This window comes from Plectropomus leopardus, chromosome 4 (assembly GCF_008729295.1).
Source record: "Plectropomus leopardus isolate mb chromosome 4, YSFRI_Pleo_2.0, whole genome shotgun sequence".
Lineage (NCBI taxonomy): Eukaryota > Metazoa > Chordata > Actinopteri > Perciformes > Serranidae > Plectropomus > Plectropomus leopardus.
This window is the reverse complement of record NC_056466.1, coordinates 16019345-16038796: the sequence shown is the minus strand read 5'-3', so window position 1 is coordinate 16038796 and position 19452 is coordinate 16019345. Positions and strand designations below refer to the sequence as shown.

The 19452-nt window shown below is 39.6% G+C and overlaps 1 protein-coding gene across 1 annotated transcript in view; it reads left to right on the top strand.

Annotated features, from left to right (window-relative positions):
• The first annotated feature begins 15529 nt into the window (after positions 1-15529).
• nr3c2 (nuclear receptor subfamily 3, group C, member 2) overlaps positions 15530-19452 on the top strand; it is a 91673-nt gene continuing 87750 nt past the window's right edge. The window contains exons 1-2 of the mRNA XM_042484494.1: positions 15530-15886; positions 17477-19303. Of these exons, the coding sequence (XP_042340428.1) occupies positions 17496-19303 (1808 nt within the window). The 5' untranslated portion in view covers positions 15530-15886; positions 17477-17495. The remainder of the gene's footprint in view (positions 15887-17476; positions 19304-19452) is intronic.

The following is a 19452-nucleotide window of genomic DNA, read 5'->3' as shown; positions in this document are numbered from 1 at the left end:
TACCCCTCGTATTTCCACAGCTCCACCCTCTTGTCTAAATATGGTCATTTCTTATAAAAAAAAGCAACAAACTGGGAAAAAAATGGGAGTCTAGAAATTAATGGTTGACGTCAGTGTCAATTATTTGATAAAGTCTACAGTAGTGAGAGAGTATGTCCATCAACTTGTCAATACATGCTGGCATGGTGCAGCTCGCTCTCCAACAGTCACAATGGTGCATTCAAGAACAGCTGAAGAAAGATAGATCCTAGAGACCAAAGACCTTACCTTGTAACAAATGAAAGGATTTTAAGCATCAGTGATGTTACTTTCAGAATGAATGCTTTTGTTTCCACATACAGTCTGATCCCAAATAGCTAGCTCTTAGCAAATGACACATTTACTCTAGCATTGCTAGAGGATGCAACTTATAATGGCAGCTATATTGCTCAGGACCCAAGGAAGCACAGAGGTGACTGTGAAGTTGTTTGGGTGAACAATTCTTGAGATAGCTGTAGGCAGCAAGAAGCCAAGCAATCAGCTCGTTTCAACCAGGCAAGCACTGCACTAGTATGGTGATAAGGACACAATTAAATTAATAACAGAAAGATCAGTAACTGCTTCAAATGTACAACAACACACTGACCAATAGTTCAAAATTTGAGAAATATACTAATTTACTCTGAGAGTTACACGAGAAGATGATACCACTCTCATGTTACGGTGAATACAAAACTACAGCCATTAGCTGGTTAGCGTAGCTTAGCATAAACACTAAAAACAAGAAGGGGAAACAGCTAGCCTGCCTCTGTCCAAAATTAACAACATCTGCTATAGTTGCTGTCAACTTCACAGTGACCTGGAGACTTTCAGAAGTTACTGCCAATACATAGTTTCACATTTTGCACCCCATAGTAGTCCCAAAACCACTGATTAAGACCATGTGAAAAAGATGAAAACACTGTAAAAAGATGGTGAATGGACCTTGAGTTGGGATTTTTTTTGTCAACCTCCTTCAATATTCGTATTTACAGGCTTTCTGTACGCCGGCAAAGTTGTTTTTCACGATACAGTACAAACAGAGACACTTGTCCAATGTGGTCAGCTAATGAACAGTTTTATAGCCTAACCACTACTATTTATTTTACATGAAACACCAAAACATCCGGCTACAGCTTTGCTAAGTTTAGCATTGTTCTGTGTTTGGGGGAAATGTGTTTACTCATTACAGATAACCCAATTCAATCGTGTTTGATATTCGCACTGTCAGAACACACATATGTTCCTAATTTATCCTCCACATCACAGTTTCATTTGCCTCAAAAACAAACAGACATATAAGAGCTTGCTTTTGTAACTTTGCACTGGAGAAGTTTCCTTTTACTTTGTCTTAATTCTAATCTTAAAAATAAGCGAAATTCCTCCGAGATGCCGGAAGCACATCTGCAGCCCTCCGCACACACAAAGATAATTAGGTTGCAAAAGAAAAGAAAAATAAAAAAGAAAGAAAAGTTAGTTTGTGAGAGGAGATTCCTCTCAGGCAGTCGAGGCTGGCTGGTGTGTGTGTATATATAGCAAAGCAGGCTCGCTTGTGTAAGGGGGTGTGCATGCTGATGGCCATCGATCGAAACAGAAGGTGTTGTCTGGCACTTCAGGCCATTCACACAGACTCCTGGCTTTGAGTGCAGAGTTATATTAACAACTTTGCCAGTTTGTAATTAATGTGAATCTGCTGTTGAGCTTGATGTGCCCTGTTCTTTGCTTATGGAGCCATTTTGATAAAAAATATTTTCTGAGAAAGACAAAAGGACCTCATGAAGGGCAGGGATTTCATTTATTGTACAATTAAGATTTCTACGTTTTAAAGATCCTTAACTATTGTCTATTTTACAGTTTTCACCATTATCCTATGGGACACAATTTCAGTAATTTTCATTATATTTTATTTCATTGTGCTTACTATGTTTTTTGTGCTTTTTGCATTGGTGCAGATTTGGAGAAAAATTATCAGAGTGCAGAAAAAAAATAAGTGCTACATGCTCAAAATCTTACTAGGGAGGGACCCCACCCGAAAAAAACTGTTTCATGTGTCCCCCATGTGTTAAAATGAAACTGATGCCCTTGTTCATTAGTATTTTTACTTAATGCCATGTGTGTCTACCATTGTCTGCTTCAGGAATGTACTCCATGTGTCTCTCCATTGTGAAATTACTGTGTCAGATGACAATAAAGGTAAGAACCATAAGTTGACTATTTGATTGGTAAAGTGAAGAAAATTTAACCAGCAACTATATTGGTAATCAATTAATCATTTTCAAGCAAAACTGCCCAAAAGCTTGCTTGTTTCATTTTCTGAAATGTGAGGATTTGCAACTTCCCCCCTGCTCTATATCAGTGTAAACTGAATATATTTGGGTTTGGAACTGCTGGTCAGACAAAACAAGGAATTTAAAACATCAGTGTGAGCTCTGGGAAATAGTCTGTATTATTTTTTCTCTGCAGCGTATCACCGCTGTGAAAATAGTTATACCATACTTAGATAAGAGATACGGCAGGATGTCAGTTCTTGTCAACTGTTTGGCTCTGTATTGTATTGGCTCTGTATTGTATGCAAACAAACAAACTCAAATCATTACAATATAAGCCATTTCTCTGTTCTCCTTAAATACCCCAAAAGTACCCAGTACTTTCAGAATACTTACAGTATAAGTAATACCTTCTTTTCTCTAATATACCCGTAAGTACTCAGTATACACAATATACTTTCAATACAACTAATTTTTTCCTACCTCTAGAACAGTGGTTCCCAACTAGTGGGTCACAGATCCATTCTGAATGGACCACAAGTGACTTGTGAACATGTCAAGTTCTTGAAAAACAATTTTTTTAGAAATACAGTGAATTTCTAGAACACAGATTTTGTTGTGAAGCACAGTTTCCTGCTTTGGAGTAAAAGAATAAGAGACAGCTAATTAACAGAGACAGCAAACTTGCCAGAGGACATGGCCAAATGTGTGTATACCGCTGAAAATATGAAACTGTATGGACCTTTAACTAATGACTGGAGAAATCTGCATCCTGTAGCTGGACCTGTTGGGATCCACTGCTCTAAAATGTCTCATGGGTACCTAGTTAATACATACAATTAATTAATATTTCTCCTTTCCTCTAATATTCCCAAATGTTAATCCCTTGCTCCGCTGTACCTTCATTTAAGTACCAGTAAGAACCGGTAAATATTTTATATGTAATAATCCATAGAAGATATGTCGCCATAAGTTAAGAGGACTTACGCCTTAAGTGTCGGTTAATTAAAGTTTGAGTTGTGGGTTGTATTAGAAGGCATTATTTTTTTTTTCTAATATATTTAATCTTTTTTTTTTCATGAAAACTATCAGCAGTACTATTGATAATGAAAATAACTGTTAGTTGCAGCCCTAGTTGATAGGAAACCAAAGTAGCTGTTTCTTGCCAGAGTCGTCTTCTGTTCAACAAATACTATACGGATTTGTCTGTCAAACCTCCAGGAAAGATGTTCAGGAAATTGAAATCTACTCATGCCTGCCTTTAGTGAAATCATTTTATCTGATATCAGGAAATGTGTGATGGTCAAACAGTCCAAATTATTACATTTGTTCAGTGGAGTCTGCAGTTTGCAGAGCAAGTATGATATTACTTCTCCTAATCTTACCCTTCTCTCCGTGCTCACTCTTTAATAATCATTTGCAGGAGACTCGTGTTCACAACCTGAAAAGTTTCTAAGTCTTGTGACAACTTTAACCCTTCCCCATTGGCAATAGCGAGGCTGTGAAGAAAATGATCATCAAAGCCAGACAAATTTACACCTTAGCAAAGTATCATGAGTCCTGCAATTTCACACAGACCCAGTTTTTCCTCCACAGCAACACCAGGAAAACAGCCAAGTTTGCCACTTTCCAGATGGAGGCTAGGCTTTTGAATAATGACTAGCTCTAAAAGTTGCATTTGAATGTCTGCGCTACAGTGTTTATAAAAGTGCTGATCTCTACACCGGTGCTGGAGTCGCCGTACATTGATGCATGCTGTACATACAGTATACTGTCTCAAACATCAATCTCAAGAACATTTACATTTCACTGAGCATGGATTTTAGTCTATATATCAGGATTCTGTCAACTGTTTTCACGTCCTTTGGTGTTACAATTAACAGAACTATTTCTATTATCTCTCACCCTCAGTTATTTTGAACATTTTTGACTTCTCCAAGGCATCACTGTGCCAAAATCTACAACAATGTATGTAGATACTGTAGACCGTAGGTGGACAGGAGAAAAATGCAGAATGGAATTTATTTTTTCCACAAGCTTGTTTACACAGCTCTAAGATGAGTCCTCTTTCCCTTCATTTCTATCAAGGCATTCCTCCTCTTCCAGTCACTGCACATACACAAACACACACACACACACAAGCAAATACACACTGCACATCTCTCTATGTAGCGGCTTCTTCCTCAAATAGAAAATGTGCACTAAAACATGACAGCACTGGCGGCTAGTCTCCGAGAGCAGCCCCACTCTCTCTGGCCTAGATTCTTTCAAATCCGCTCTGGAAGTGCCTTCGTCCTCAGCTGCACTGCCAGCCCGCCAGAGAGTGAGTGAGCAAGCCATCTGGCTGCACAGCACATCAAATCCCAATCTGTGTTAATTTGAGTGTTAAGGGCCATTGTTTATTTTTGAAAAAAAAAAAAAAGGAAAGAGGGGAAAAAAAGCCCTCACTCACAGGATTAATAAACCCTTTTGTAGTTAATTCTGAGAAAAGTTTGTAGTGAAGTTTTTGCAGACGTGCAGCATGCCAAGCACACTGCAGGTCACTGCTGAAAATTACATGTGTCTAACCTGGCAAAATTAAGATTTAATATAGCTACGAGACAATAATACTTCATGGATTCAAGTCAAAGTGAAGTAGATGCATATTGAAACATTTTAATAAATTAAAAATAGAATATTATGTAGGCCAGCAATCACGCTGCGCAGATAAAAGTAATTGTGATGCCGTTTGTTTCTACCACCTGGTGAAAACATTTGGACCGCCATGGGCTTCCATTGATGTTTATGCTTTTTTAATTCAGATCCCCATTAATTGTCATGACAGATACTCTTGCACAGCTTTAATAAAAGCGATATAAAAAATATAAATATCCAGCCAGATACCTACAGATACCTACAGATACACAGCTGTATACATATATGCTAAACACTATTTATACTGTAATATAACAACAGCATTTTGTACAAGACAGCTATAGCACTTTAAAACTTCCTCTCTGTTTGAGTTACGGAAGTAGTTGAAGCCATATTTCTTTTTCTTTGTCCCCTTACCCCTCCCTCCCTTCCTCTCCCTCTCACTTTCTCTCTCACACACTAAGACAAACACACACACACACACACACACACACACACACACACACACACGCCACCCACCCTGACACATGGTGTGTTATGCAATGGGTGATGCCTAATTACCACTGACATCGCGGAGACTGTTCACTGTGAAATTAATCATGACACAGGCGTCAGCTTTTGATATTTTTCGCCAAGTGCTCTGAGTTCGTACCAGCCGATGTAATTAATAAACCAAATGCACACAAATACTGATTAGGCGCTGACACTGATGTCTTAATAATAACCAGGCACCTTCAAAAAATGCCAGGTGCTACACAGTCGAGATAAGAGGGAGGAAAGTAAGTGCAGCAGAAAAACAGAAATAGCAACAAATTATTTTCTGACTATTAGAATATGTTTTTTTAAGGTTTTCACTTTGAGGAGCTGTTTGCTAGCATGGGTGGAAAATAATGAAATGTACAACATGGGCATATAATTGTATCCATATTCAAATTCTAAACAGTTGTAGGTCCACAGTAGCTCGCAGAAGAATACAATGCTATTTATAAATCATAGCACTGTACTGGAAAGCGCTTACAGTATATTCAGTCATGCATAGCATAAACAGTTGCTTTTCAGTTAGCAGGAAAAAACCTTGCTGTTACTTTATTATTACAAATAGATGAAGTGAGACTCCAGAAACACAGCCCACCCATATCTGGCATAATTAATGTGACATGCAGCTCATCAGTGCACAAACTCCGACAAGAGCTGGTTGCTCATTTCTAGAGTTTTTTTGCTGCCTCGGTGGCAAATGATCACAAGCCGAGCATTTCGGACGAGATGCAGGCAAAATGATTTGACATCTCGCTTTTTTGTTAAAATCAGGTTCAGATATTGTTTACCTCTCATATAGCTATATTTTTTACCCACCACACAACTGTGATTAGCTTTGATCTTCCACAGGCTTCAAAGTGTAATGTATCAGAATTGTTCATTTGAAAAACACAAAGAAAACTTGTTTCCCATTTGAGACATGTTATTTTCCCAGAAAGAACTATGAATATTGTGCAGAGTGTCTGTATTTTTTAATTGGTACAGGAGTGTCTTGTGCTTTCTCTGCAAAGTGTACTATCAAGCTATTTTAGGGCCATATGATCTCTCTGTGCAGTATGTATATCCTTTCCAACCATTTCAACTCTTGCACCTTGGCTTCAGCTGTTCTCCAAAGCCAGTCCTCCCAGCTACTCTGAGTATGAGGTGGGTCACTGAGTGCACAGGGAGACGGAGACGGCAGCGCACACAGAGAGGGCTGAGAGAGACCAGAGAGTAATGAAAAGAGTGTGTTTTCTTTTTTATATTTAAACATTTCCTTCTGCACTTATTCATGTATTTTTTCAGGCATTTTACTTTTATTTTGATAGGAAACAGTAGCAAGAAGGAAATGAGGGTAGAGAGGAGGAATAACATGAACCCAGACTCAAACTGGGGAGGATGCAGTTGTATGGTCAGCATCTTAACCAAAACGCCTCCTATTTTCTTATTTTCTTTTCTTTAAAAAATCTAATAAATAAAAATCATGCTTCTGTCCTGTTGAAAGTGTTTGTGGAAATCATGATGATAATTTTGCAATAATAACAATCATATTAATAATAACAATCATAATAAAAATAATAATAATAAGGCTCCATAGCATACTACATAAAAAGTGCTCTATGCAAAAAGAAGACAAAAATTTGACTGATTTATAATTGGGGTTTTTTTTGTTTTTTTTAAAGATGCTGAAAAGAGCATTCAGTATTTGTGATTCTTATTCTTTTGTTGATAATGAATATTATCATTCTTTGTATTGGCTGTGAGTACCCTACTGTAACTACACTGACTATACTGTATCTGCATCCAAAAGTAAAGAAAGCACAGACATAAGATCAAGATAATCATGTATGTGTAAACACTTTTATCAGTCTGTCTGACCAAAGGTCACAGTTTGAATATAGGCCAGAGTATATTTTCGAAAATAATCAGCACAGACCAACATGTGCAAACTATGTACACACATACTGTGCACACATAATGCTGAAAGTCAGAGACCCACTGGTACAGACCATAGTTGTTTCTATATGCAGAGACCAGACGCTTAACTAGATCAAACTTTCAGATGGTATTCACATTGCTTCACTGTCAGTATTTGTAAAAATGAATCCACTCTACCTCCTGGTGAGACTGGATGCACATAGACGTGGATGTGTGAACCGTATGTGACAGACAGAGGAGCAGAAGGTAACCTTTATAAATGACACACAAACAGCCAGACAGTGCATCAGCGTAAAGGTGGCTCTTCTAATCCTCTCCCCTCCTGTTGTCTGGTCTCTCTTTTCAACTGTATCGCTACATTACATCCCAGGCAGAGTGACACATTGAGCTTGGCTGATTCTCTGGCTTCTGTTCTGATGCTCTGCTTGTCTCATGGGCTTCACCTGCCCCCCTCCTTCAGCTCGAGTCAAGGCAAAAGAACTGAATGATACTTCAAGAAAAAGGACCACTACGTCTGTGTATCAGTCAAGGGAGAAGTGTTTGAACCTTTGCTTAAAGCTGCACTGATCAATATTTTTATATAAATAATGGATCAAATGACTGTGTGTGATGTCACCGTAGTTGTCCTGAAGTTCCTCTCAGCTCTAAGAAGTGTTTTAGTGTCTTTCATCTCAATTTTGGGGGTTTTCAGGCCACAACTTTACTGTTTTGGTTTACTTTTACTGCTCTACTGAACATTGTTTCCAGCTGCGCTGCTATCAGCTAGGCACCAAGCTTCACACATTAGTTAGCAACTAGTTAATGAGTTAAGAATTTAGCAGCTTAAGACCCAGATATTATCCTGCATTCATGTGGAGCCAAAAAACTCACAACAAGTTCACATGAACGCTCCCTCAAGACAGAACAATAAATCAGTTTGCAAGCATTTTTAGTACACAGCTTGCTGAATTGATGTCATGTTACACAAAAATAGTAAATGTTGGGATGATGGTAATTAACTTTTAATGTTACTAATTCATGTATGGCATAGTGCATTTTTGCTCACATGCAATTTGTAATATGGTGTTAGGCTGTCCATGTGGACCGACCCAGGTTAGTTAGAAAAGCTGTTTATTAGAATTAGTTAGGTAAAGCAGGATTTTAGTGGTTTTATGGAATGTGCTAGAGCAGCACAGGTTAGGACCAACTTTACTCCTATAAAGCCTCAAATCAAAAACATGTTTAAACACTCTGAGCAATAAATTACAACACATCCTCTCTGTAATCTCCATGTTGTTTCCACATTACAACTTAAGGCTCATGAAGTTAACTGCACCATAACTGTAGCTTTAGAACTGGTGGAGGCCAAATCTAAAGCTAAAAGGAGAGTGAATATTGTTTTTACACTTGTCAAGCGCCCATAAATATGCCTCCAACGAATAATAATATGCCCCCTGAGTCAGCTGGTTATCACGCTAACACATGACACATGTTGCACTGTCCCAAAGTGGCCAAAAAAAAAGAAAAGAAAAAATAATTAATTAATCCAGGTTTCAATTACAATACCATAATGTGAAAATACTGATTTAAAGTAAAGGTTATGCTTGATTTAAAATATTATTTTAAAAAGTACATATATACATATATCTATACAAGTGCAATTTTGAATAACCTCTACTTTATTTCAGTTGTTTTATTTAAAAAAAATACATATAAATGTATTTTAGTTGGGAAATATAAAGCAAGCAGTTTGCTGCTACTTTTGATACTTTTACATTGTACTGCCAATACTTGTACTTCCTCTTAAGTGACATTTTCATGAGTAGTGAAGTATTTTAAAAAGTATTTAAATACTTCTTCCACCACTGCCTAAGTGTCAAAGTAGATGTTTGCATGGTCCCTTTTCAAAGCAATGAATTACTTTAATATGTCACTACTAAATTTCTACTGATGCATTAACCTGGAGGCAGTATTTTAAAGTTGTAAGTGGTTGATTTGAGGCTACTTTCAACTACTTTATATATCAGTGAGTAGTTTTATCCATAAGAAAGCATCATATTTACAAATGTTATTAATTATTTTAAATAACAATACCTGAAAAGTCACTATTAAAACTATAGCTGCTAAATAAATGCAGTGGAGAAAAGCACAATATTTCCCTGTATGTACAAACTCACAAAAATATGAAATCTGCTTGAACAAGTTGTGTTAATTCAATTCAATTCCTCAGTGAGACAAACATCTGTTGACAAACATCTGCAGTGATTTCAGTTTTAATCCATCTAACGAAGCTCAAACACAGTATAGTCTAACACACCTTCGCTGCTACTTTTCACATTGTCTTTGATTTAAAACATACACAGGCTGCCAATAACAACTCTGTCTGAGTAGGGTAGATTGACAGAAGTTGTTTCATGCATTTAAATTTCAAAGAATAACCTGCAAAACATTCATAAAAAATGCTCTGCCAAGCCGTTCCAAATATCTTGTGCCACAAAATCAAATGCAGTCATAATTCAACACCAAAAAACACTCAAATGTACAATAATGCAATCTGAGTGTTTGCTTTCCTTTAGGTGCTGCAGGTTGGGGAGAATGTTTGCAAGCAGACACCAGGAATATCAATTCATAATGTACTTGACACAGTTTTGTTGAACAACACATTATTTAGTGATAATTCTCTGCATGTTAATAATCTGATCTGAAGCCAGGCTGTAGCCTATACGCAGTGTTCCCACTGAATATGTATTTCTGTCTACACAGAGGATAAACATGTTATTTAATCATCAATGTGTTTTCAATCGTCATTGCTTAAGTAGGATGAACAAACCCCAGGTGGTGTACACATAGTACGAGAGACTTTCTGCAGGGAGGGAGGCTGAATGCATATTATTCAGCATTTAAACAATACGTGCCATCCGTGTAGTAGGGCAACTTAAGGTGAACGGCAATCTGTGTCAAAAGTGAGACTGGAAGGTTATTTATGTTGTCAGAGTCTCAGGAGAGACACATAAAGACTCTGCATAACATGCAGTTCATTTATTATTTTTTTTATCAAACATGAATATCTTAAGTTTAAACCCATAAATGATGCATTAATATCTAAAACATAAGTAATCAATCTATCTATCTATTTATCTATCTTAGGTGATACAGTTCTTTCCCAATATACTCATTTTCTGATCTGGAGTCAGTTAAATATGCCTTTATTTGAAATGGTATGAGTGTAAATTTTCACACTGACACAGTCACACTTCAGTGATTCTGTCAGTGATTATACGTCTAGATGAATTAATTAAACTCTTGCAAGTTGGTTGTGTAACTCTTTAACTTTGCATATATTTGACTATATTTTGTACCAGTAATACTATAATATATTAGATGTTGCACTAAATACTGAACTTGAATAAAAACATGAAAATGTAATCTAATGTGTTGCAAGTCTGTAAATCAGAGACTAGGATATTACATCATTTTGCATTTGCTGCACAATCTCCATTAGTAAATTATAAATGTCAAGGAGGTAATTCAAAAATAATCACTAACATACATTTTTATTAACACTTTCTATAGCCCAAGGCTCTTTCTTTTTTTTTCAATCTGCCTACACTGACCATGGCTACAGAGATCAGATGTCAAAACATGCTAGTTCCCATGGCAACCCTGGTTAAAATTCAATAGCATACAGTATTTTCCATGTCTGACCTTTGTAGGCAAGAGTGTTTGCATCCAACTGTGGGGTTATTCAGTCTGTGCGCCAGATACATCACCATATACCGGCCACAGTCAAGTCTGTCTCAGACAAACAGAATTAGACCAGGCGTCTCATCAAATAACACTTAACCGGAAAATGGTTTACTGTAGCAAATGGACACATTTAATGAAAACAGGCCAGTAATGCTCACACAGATGGGCTCAAAGTTGCCACATATAGGCATGAAATGTACCACATGCAGCATGAATGATCAGCTACAAAAAGTATTGGCCAGAGTGGTGGGGGGCTGGTGATGGTGTGTGTGTGTCTTGATCTCACTCCAGAAATCTACTATGATATCGAAAAATGGAAAAAACACAGCCCAGGGGCAAAAGCACTTACAGTAAAACAGGAATATTCATGAAACATTATTTCTAATTTCTGTTAAAGCTGGAATAATCCATATTTTTATTGTAACAATTGACCAAATTAATATGTATACATGCAGAGTTCCCTTGTAGGGATGAACACACAGAGAATTATCTCTATAACTCTGCAGTTACCCTCACCTCTACAGAGCATTTTAGCACCAGTCAGCTCATTGTTATGCATCTAAACTGTTTTGGTTCACTCTCACCTCTCTTGGTAGTTTTGTTTCAAGATGCAACAAGCAGCTGTTTTCTGTGGGAAACGCTCTGTTAAACCTGTACACTACCTGAACAGCACCACACGAAAACTCAGCAGTCAGACAAAGAAACTAACTTGCTGGTAAACATGTTTAGCAGCTAAACAAAACACACAGGAACATCATAATGTATCTTCATACAATGCTTCATATGGTACCTTAGGAATAACCTGCTGGTTAGGGTGGATTTGAGAAGAAAAAAACATGGTTCTGTATCGTCACGTTATGTACTTCACAAAAAATTAACCTAACCTAGAGTGATGACGTACCTTAAAATAACTCAAAGTTTGCTTGGTTTCACATGGGACATGAACACTGTTGTCCTAGGGGAAAGTCCTGTGTTTGTCAATCACTAACACAACCTGCTGCCTGACCTGGACTTTTGGTCTTTGTACAAATTCCTTCTTCACTCCCATCAGCACTTTGGCATGTGTTTTACAGTTATGTGGGTTACATATGAATTACTGACTCATGATTACATGAGCTATGTATGAATTCTGTTGCATTACTTTTTGCAGGTATATGCACTAACAATGCGTAAGAACAGCCTGGGTGTCCTGGTAGCTCACCTGGTAGAGTCTGTGTCCCAGGTAGGCTGAGTGCTTAGGTTTGATACCTATCCACGGCCCTTTGCTGCATGTCCTTCCCTCTATCACCCTGCTGTCACATTGACATTCAGGAAACCTAGCAAATAAAGACAACAAAAGATGAAGAAAAAATCTTAAAAATACAAAAACAACGCAAAATAAAAAATCACCATACAAAAAACCCAAAAAGATGCTTTTCATTTGCATTAATCACGATGGCCAGAATCTCAACTGCTTGTGAATGTTAATGTTTCATTGCATCTGATGGATCTGTAAGAATTGCAAACAAATTCACAATATCAACCTTAAAGGTGATAAATGTTATGTTCATAGCTTATTTTCACTGCCCGAAAAAATCTGATATTTGATGATTTTAGCAGCTAATTTGCAGCAGGGAGGAATTCAAGACAAAACAGGGCTACAGTGCCAACTAGAAAGGCACTCTGAGAGTTAAGACCTAAATGCCACATCTCGCAATGTTAACAAAAGCGAAAAATAAAAATGCGTACCCGACCCTTGATTTCGATCCGCTAAAAAATTTAATGGGTTCTTTTTTGGACCATGCAAGTGTAAGGAAAGATGGGCCAGTAGTTTTTCTCCATAGTCCTGAAGATAAACAACTAAACAAACAAATACTAGAAAATTTCAGTCAAATCGAAGTTGTGGAATAGCAGCGGGAATGGCAACCTATTGGCTCAGTCCGGGGCTACTACATGATCCCTTTAAATGTGAATGAATGTCATGAATAACTGCTTAATAGGAACAATAAGCAGTCAAGGGAGGGCGGTGGTGACGGACTTCTTCCCTGATTAAAACTACCTCTGTAATTACCACACATGATGGGGACAGGGCCTTCTGCTGAGTTGACAAGTGTTTTGTTTCAGCGTTAACATGCTCCAATTCACCTGTCCCCACGAGGCTCAGCATGCACCTCTCCGTTTTGCCTCTGGCCTCCTCAGCTTCTGGAGTTGTCTGCTATGTGTCTAAACTGGAGAGGAAGCCCGCTCCTAATCATAGCAATCACTCATCCAAGAGGATCCCCGCCCTCTAAAAAGACAGCTATTTTTAGCTCCCATGTATATACAATGTTTTCGGGCTTGTGTGATTATCATTGATTTGACTAAAACGACGGTGCTTGAAAGCTCAGTGGGACTCAAATGGAGCTGCCTTGAATCTTTACCAATGAGGGAGGCAATTATTACTGATTTCATATCAGCCATGTTCTGCTGTCAGTCTGCAAATTCTTATGACTCTGTCACTGTGGAAAAATCTGTGATGCAAAGCTAAATTAGATTTGCTCATGATGTGTTTGACTGGCACCCATTATGTGCAATGGACAAATGGGAGCTGCATGAATGAATGGGGGTGGGAAACATTGGTTATATCTCAATTCTCCTGCTTTTTCTGAAAGCAGGTCCCCCATTCATGGGTGATTAACAGGCAGATCAGGGAGGTGGGCAGTGTTGCTTGGATGGCTTTGACTAATCTAACTGCTGCTGCCTCGCTTGGGTAATGGCTACAGGCTGGCTTGGAGAACCCAGGCAAGCAATAAAGAGAAACATTTAAACCACTGTATAGCGCTCCACTCTCAAAGCCTAAAATCCTGCATGCACACTTCTACGCAGCCACGTTGAATCACTACACAAAGTGACTCCACTGACTGACAACTCCAGAGATTAAACTGATTATTGCATGTTGCTGGAGTGAAACCAAAGTCTACACTCACATCGATGCCATGACATATCGGCGGTAAAATGTAAATAACAGCTTAATCCACATGATAGAGCTGGTTGTTGGTGGTGTCACAGATAAACATGGGCACACTACGTTCTCATGAGCACACCGAAGGGCATTATCAGAGAGCTTGTCAAATCTAAGTTACAGTATGTCAATTTGACTGTGTGTGTGATGGCTTTTGAATTAACTGGAAGTGTTCATCTCTTCTATCCATTATTATTTCACTGATATTTTGGTGCATGCAGTGCAGTGTTGTACCTAACACATTCTTATTAAAGAAATCAATTATTTTTATTTATTTATTTATTTTTACAAAAAGAACAAGACCTGATGAGAAATAAACTCAAATAAACAACTTGGCCAACAAACACAAATAGCCTAATAAATAACAAACAGGGCGAGAATTGTTTTTTACTGTGTCCCCGATAGCTTTTGACTGTTCATTTGATCATTTTCTCTTATTCGGATACTCTCCGCATACACTAGCCCCCACAATTTTCTTTATATTTTTGCTTCTTTTCAAATGTCAATTTTATTTATTTTTTATTTAGAAAGATCCACCATTGGGTACATGCTTGTATATTTAAATAATACACGAGATTGTATTTTGCTTCAATTTTAATAACAGATTCCAAATATGTCTGTGAATATTAAAGCATTTCATTTGATTTTTTTTTTTTTTTTACAGCTCTCTCTACATGTCAGTTTCTTTTAAGATGGTGCTTTACTGTTTGTAAGCCAAGACAACTACAGCTTAAAGTTTGGCTGACCAGCACGGGAATAAATCTATTTTAACTAAATGTAAAATCCATATTGAACACATGAAGCCTGTTTCATTCGAGGTGTGAATTAAGGAACAATATCACAGTTTGACATGGTGTGAATAAAATTGACATCTTGACCACTCAATAGACCTGCTTTTCCAAAAGCAATAGAAATATTGCTCCACCTAGTGGAGGCAGCCGTCACATTGTAACAGGGCAACATCCTGACTCGATTTCTCTCCTACAGTAAGAATGACTCCTCACTCAATATTTGCAGGGCTCTTGTAAGATCCGTGTGAAGTGTAAAAGTGAGGCTGGGGAGGCTCCTGCTCTATCCCCTCTTATCTATATGCGCGTACACGCACGAGCTCCGTATGGACAACCTTTTCAGAGGTGGCAGTAGAAAAGATGAAAAGGAGGAGGGGGGAAAGCAGCATAAAGTATGATGAGGGAAGAGGACAGATTTAACATCGACGGAGAAATTGAACAAACTTGCAGAGAATATTTTAATTAAATCAAAACGCCTGCTCTTCGCTGTTATCCTCCGAGTTGATTTCCAGCAAGGCTGCGCTGAGCACGGTGCCCTATTTCCAGGCGGCTCTGTCTACCTGCGCTGAGCCCCTCCCCTCTCCCCTCCTCCCCCCTCCTCGGAGTTTGTGTTGCACTCGTTGCAGTAGGAGGGTCCATGTGCACAAATGACGTCGCTCTGAGTCCGAACGACTCCTTCGTTTGTTTTTATTACTCTTTTTTTATCTCGGGCCCAGAATCGGTAATCTGCAAATTTGCGGCCATAATGTGAGATCATCTGCCGCTGTCGTCCGACCCGTCGCTGCCGTTCGTCCTGTCAGGAGCAGCGGCTCGCTGTGGAGGATTACTCGTGATAATACGCAGTAGACTTCTCACAGTGTGTCTAGCTGTCAAACTGACAACTATGTATTGGAAAGAGTAGACAGAACACGTTTGTTCATATTTATTGACTTTGCTTTTTTTGCGTGTCTTTTTCTGTCCTCTGGATTATCGCTGCCCAGCAACACGGCCACCTGACAACTCTGAATGTCGTAATTAAGGTAAGGAAGGACGGAGCTCAGTGTTTGACTGTACATTTTAATTTGGCGCTGGCTCTCGGGTGATACTGAAAGCAAACTCCTCACTCTTCAGTCGGATGATTAAATGCATGCATCCTCGGTCCGTTTCGCTGTGGGAGACAAATCTAATAACTTTACACCGGGACCGTTAGCCATTGACGGAGTCTGCTCCATAATAAAAGTCGCCAAGAAGTTTACGCACTTTATGCACAAACAGAAATAACCACAATCATTTTCTTAGTAGATTTTATTTGGCTTTACGCACCTGTCAAGAGGTGCTGAGAAATATCTGGTGTTCTCAAATTCTTTCCAAAAATACGACTTAAATAATAATTATTTTCTTCCTTCTGCTCCCGCTACGTCGTGTCATTCCAAAAGCTATTACTAAGATGACTTTAATAATAACTTTAACAGCAACAATGTACCACAAATCGGCTTTTAGAATTTATTCTGCGCAAACGCAAAATGGAGAGATATGCAGAGAGTTGCATGTCCTACAGAGGCAGGGCAATCACAGCAGGACAAGAGGAAGGAATTATCACTCTTACATCTCTTTTTTTTTTAAATTTTTTTTTTATATTTGTGGATCTGCACGTAACGTGTATGGGATATTTTGCGGGCAATGTGAATAACTTTAACTCAGATGTCTCGGCTGCTCCACAGCTGTGAGCCCGTCGCACAGTGCACCGTAGTGCTCAGAAAATAAATCTTCAAACATCACTGAAAGCAATGCCCTATCATTGCAACCTGTTATGTCAAGTGTGTTATTATTTCCAGTATTTTTGTTGCTTTTGCACATGACGGATCCAGCCGCTAAAGCAACATTTTAAGTTATGTCGCAGCTATGTTGTGGCTGCTAGAGCAATAACTATTGAGTGACAGCTTTCCGACCAATCCATGGATGTGTCTGATAAAGCTGGTGGACTTCTGGCTGAGTTGTCCAATAGAGGCGCAGCAGAGGTGGGAATTTAAATAAAAAGCCCAGACGACGTCACATAGATACGTTAACCCTTGCAATGCAGTTTTCCACAACTTATCAGACTGTACATCCCCTGTAGTGCAGCGATAAGGAGCGTTATCAGTGAGAGAGGAAATACTGTACAGACTTGCTTTGAACTTCTTTATATTAACATACTGTTTGTACAGCATCTAATTTTTGTTTTTGGATTGGTATTCTTTCAAAGTAAGTCATTATAATATCAAAATAAGTTCAATCTTGTATGTTGTGTGTAGAGAGAATACTCATACATCATCACACCGCCCTTTTCCTTTGCCCTACCTTTTATGCCTCATTAGGTTTTTATCCACTGAAGCAGAACTTTCTGCTTTGGCATCCATCCAAAAACTAAAAGACTATATTTACACTGTAAATTTAAGATTCATTAGCATATGCCTGAATACATAATTCAGCCTCACATGAGACCTGTAATCACTGTCTGAATGAATGAAATACCTTTAATACACCTGTCACTCAACTATAACCATTAAACCAATGCCTTGTGTGCAGCTTGTAACAACAGCATTGTGAACTTTTCTGATTGAATTCTTTTTTTTCCTGTTTTTTTTTTTAAGGTGAATCAATGAGCCAGCAATGGAGACCAAAAGATACCAAAGTTTCTTTGACGGAAGCGATACAGAGAACAGATGGTCGCAGGTCCCCGGCACCATGGAGCACTGCTGCAGCACAGAGGATTCAAGTTTGACTAGCAGTGATATCCTGATGGACATAGTCAATGTCAGCTGCCCTGCTGGAAGCCCGGCCACCGACTGTAAAGACAACAATACAAAGAAGCAGGAGCAGCCAATGCTTCGGCTCAGCCAGAACCAGCCATTTGTTCTCCCACACTTCAACAACTCTGTCCATGGTCATAAGCAGGAAATGGACTCCAAGGAGCTTTCCAAGACTGTGGCTGAGTCTATGGGCCTGTACATGAATGCTGCCAGGGAGGCAGACTTTGCCTTTAGCCAGCATGGGGGCAGTAACAGCCCTGGGAAGATGTATCCAGTGTGCGGACGGGCTCTAGAGGAGGCTCAGTGTGGTTCCACAAAGAACCCCAAGTTAAAGCCATTTGGTTTCCCGCAGCCCAGCACCACTCCCAGAGAGTGCACCGCTGGGACTCCGGTTAGCTCAGCTTCAATGCTGGCCTCATCTCTGTCCTGCAGCCCCCAGACGTCCAGCTCCATCTCCAGCCCCGGGGGCAGCAACAACATGGTGTCTTCAACCACCAGTCCCCCTACGTGTTTCGGACCGGTGTGCTCGTCCGTCAGCAGTCCTGTCAGCCAGACGTCTTGTGCTGCAACTCTGGCCCACATCAAGCGCAGGAATTCAGCCACATGTAGCCCCGTGGAGTCCAGCACAGTGGGCTCACCACCTCTCACCAGCCCGCTCAACGTCATGAGGTCCCCCATGTCCAGCCCCCAGAGTATGAGTAGTGTGAGATCACCTCCGTCCTGCAGCACCACCTGCAATGTTAGGTCATCTGTCTCAAGCCCCACAGGTGGTAGCTGCACCGGTGCAACCAACAACTGCAACACAGCAAGACCCTCTATCTCCAGTCCAGCCACGGGGGGCACTATGGCTGTCAGTAGCCCACAGAACCCCTCCTCAGGTGGGTTTCCTGTGTCCAGTCCTGCTAGTGGACTGGGTTTGGTGCAGAACGATACCAACAGCCCAGAAGCAGCAAGTCTGACCAGAGACACAGACTTCAAGAACTTTGAATTCCCCAAAGTAGAGATGGTAGACGGGGAGGTGTTCAACGTGGGCTTAGACCAGATGGGCATGGTTAAATACATTAAGAATGAGCCTGGAACTGACTTCAGGAGCATGTGTTTAGGCAGCTCCAAATGTAATGCGAGTAGCACACCTTTTATCACACAGATTAAGAGTGAGCCAAACAAAAATGAGGGATGTATGAACCAACAGCCCTACGGTGAGCAATCGCCATCTCTTGGTCTCTTTCCTGCATCCGAAACCACCTATTTGTCCCTGAGGAATAACATAGATGAATACAGTCTCTCTGGTATCTTAGGACCCCCTGTCTCCTCTATGAATGGGAACTATGAGCCCGATGTGTTCTCCAACAATGTCCTGTCTAAAGGGGTTAAGCAGGAGACCACTGATGGCAGCTATTACCAAGAGAATAACAGCATGCCCACATCGGCCATTGTTGGAGTTAATTCCGGTGGACATTCATTCCATTACCAGATTGGAGCGCAAGGAACAATGTCTTTCACGCGGCATGATGTGAGAGACCAGTCCAACCCTTTGTTGAATCTAATTTCGCCCGTAACGGCGTTAATGGAGTCGTGGAAATCTCGACCGGGCATGTCACAGGGGTCATTGTCAGCCAGAGGTGAGGGATACCTGGGGCAGAACTGCATCACAGACAGCATGTCAAGGTAAGGAAACGTCTCTATGTAGTCTGTATGTGTGCCTTTCATTGCATCACAAGTTCAGCTTTACAGAGAAAAGCAGTTTTCATATTTCCTAAATAATGATTTTTTGTTTGTGTGTCAGTATACCTGTATAATAGCGTGCCTCTCTAGAG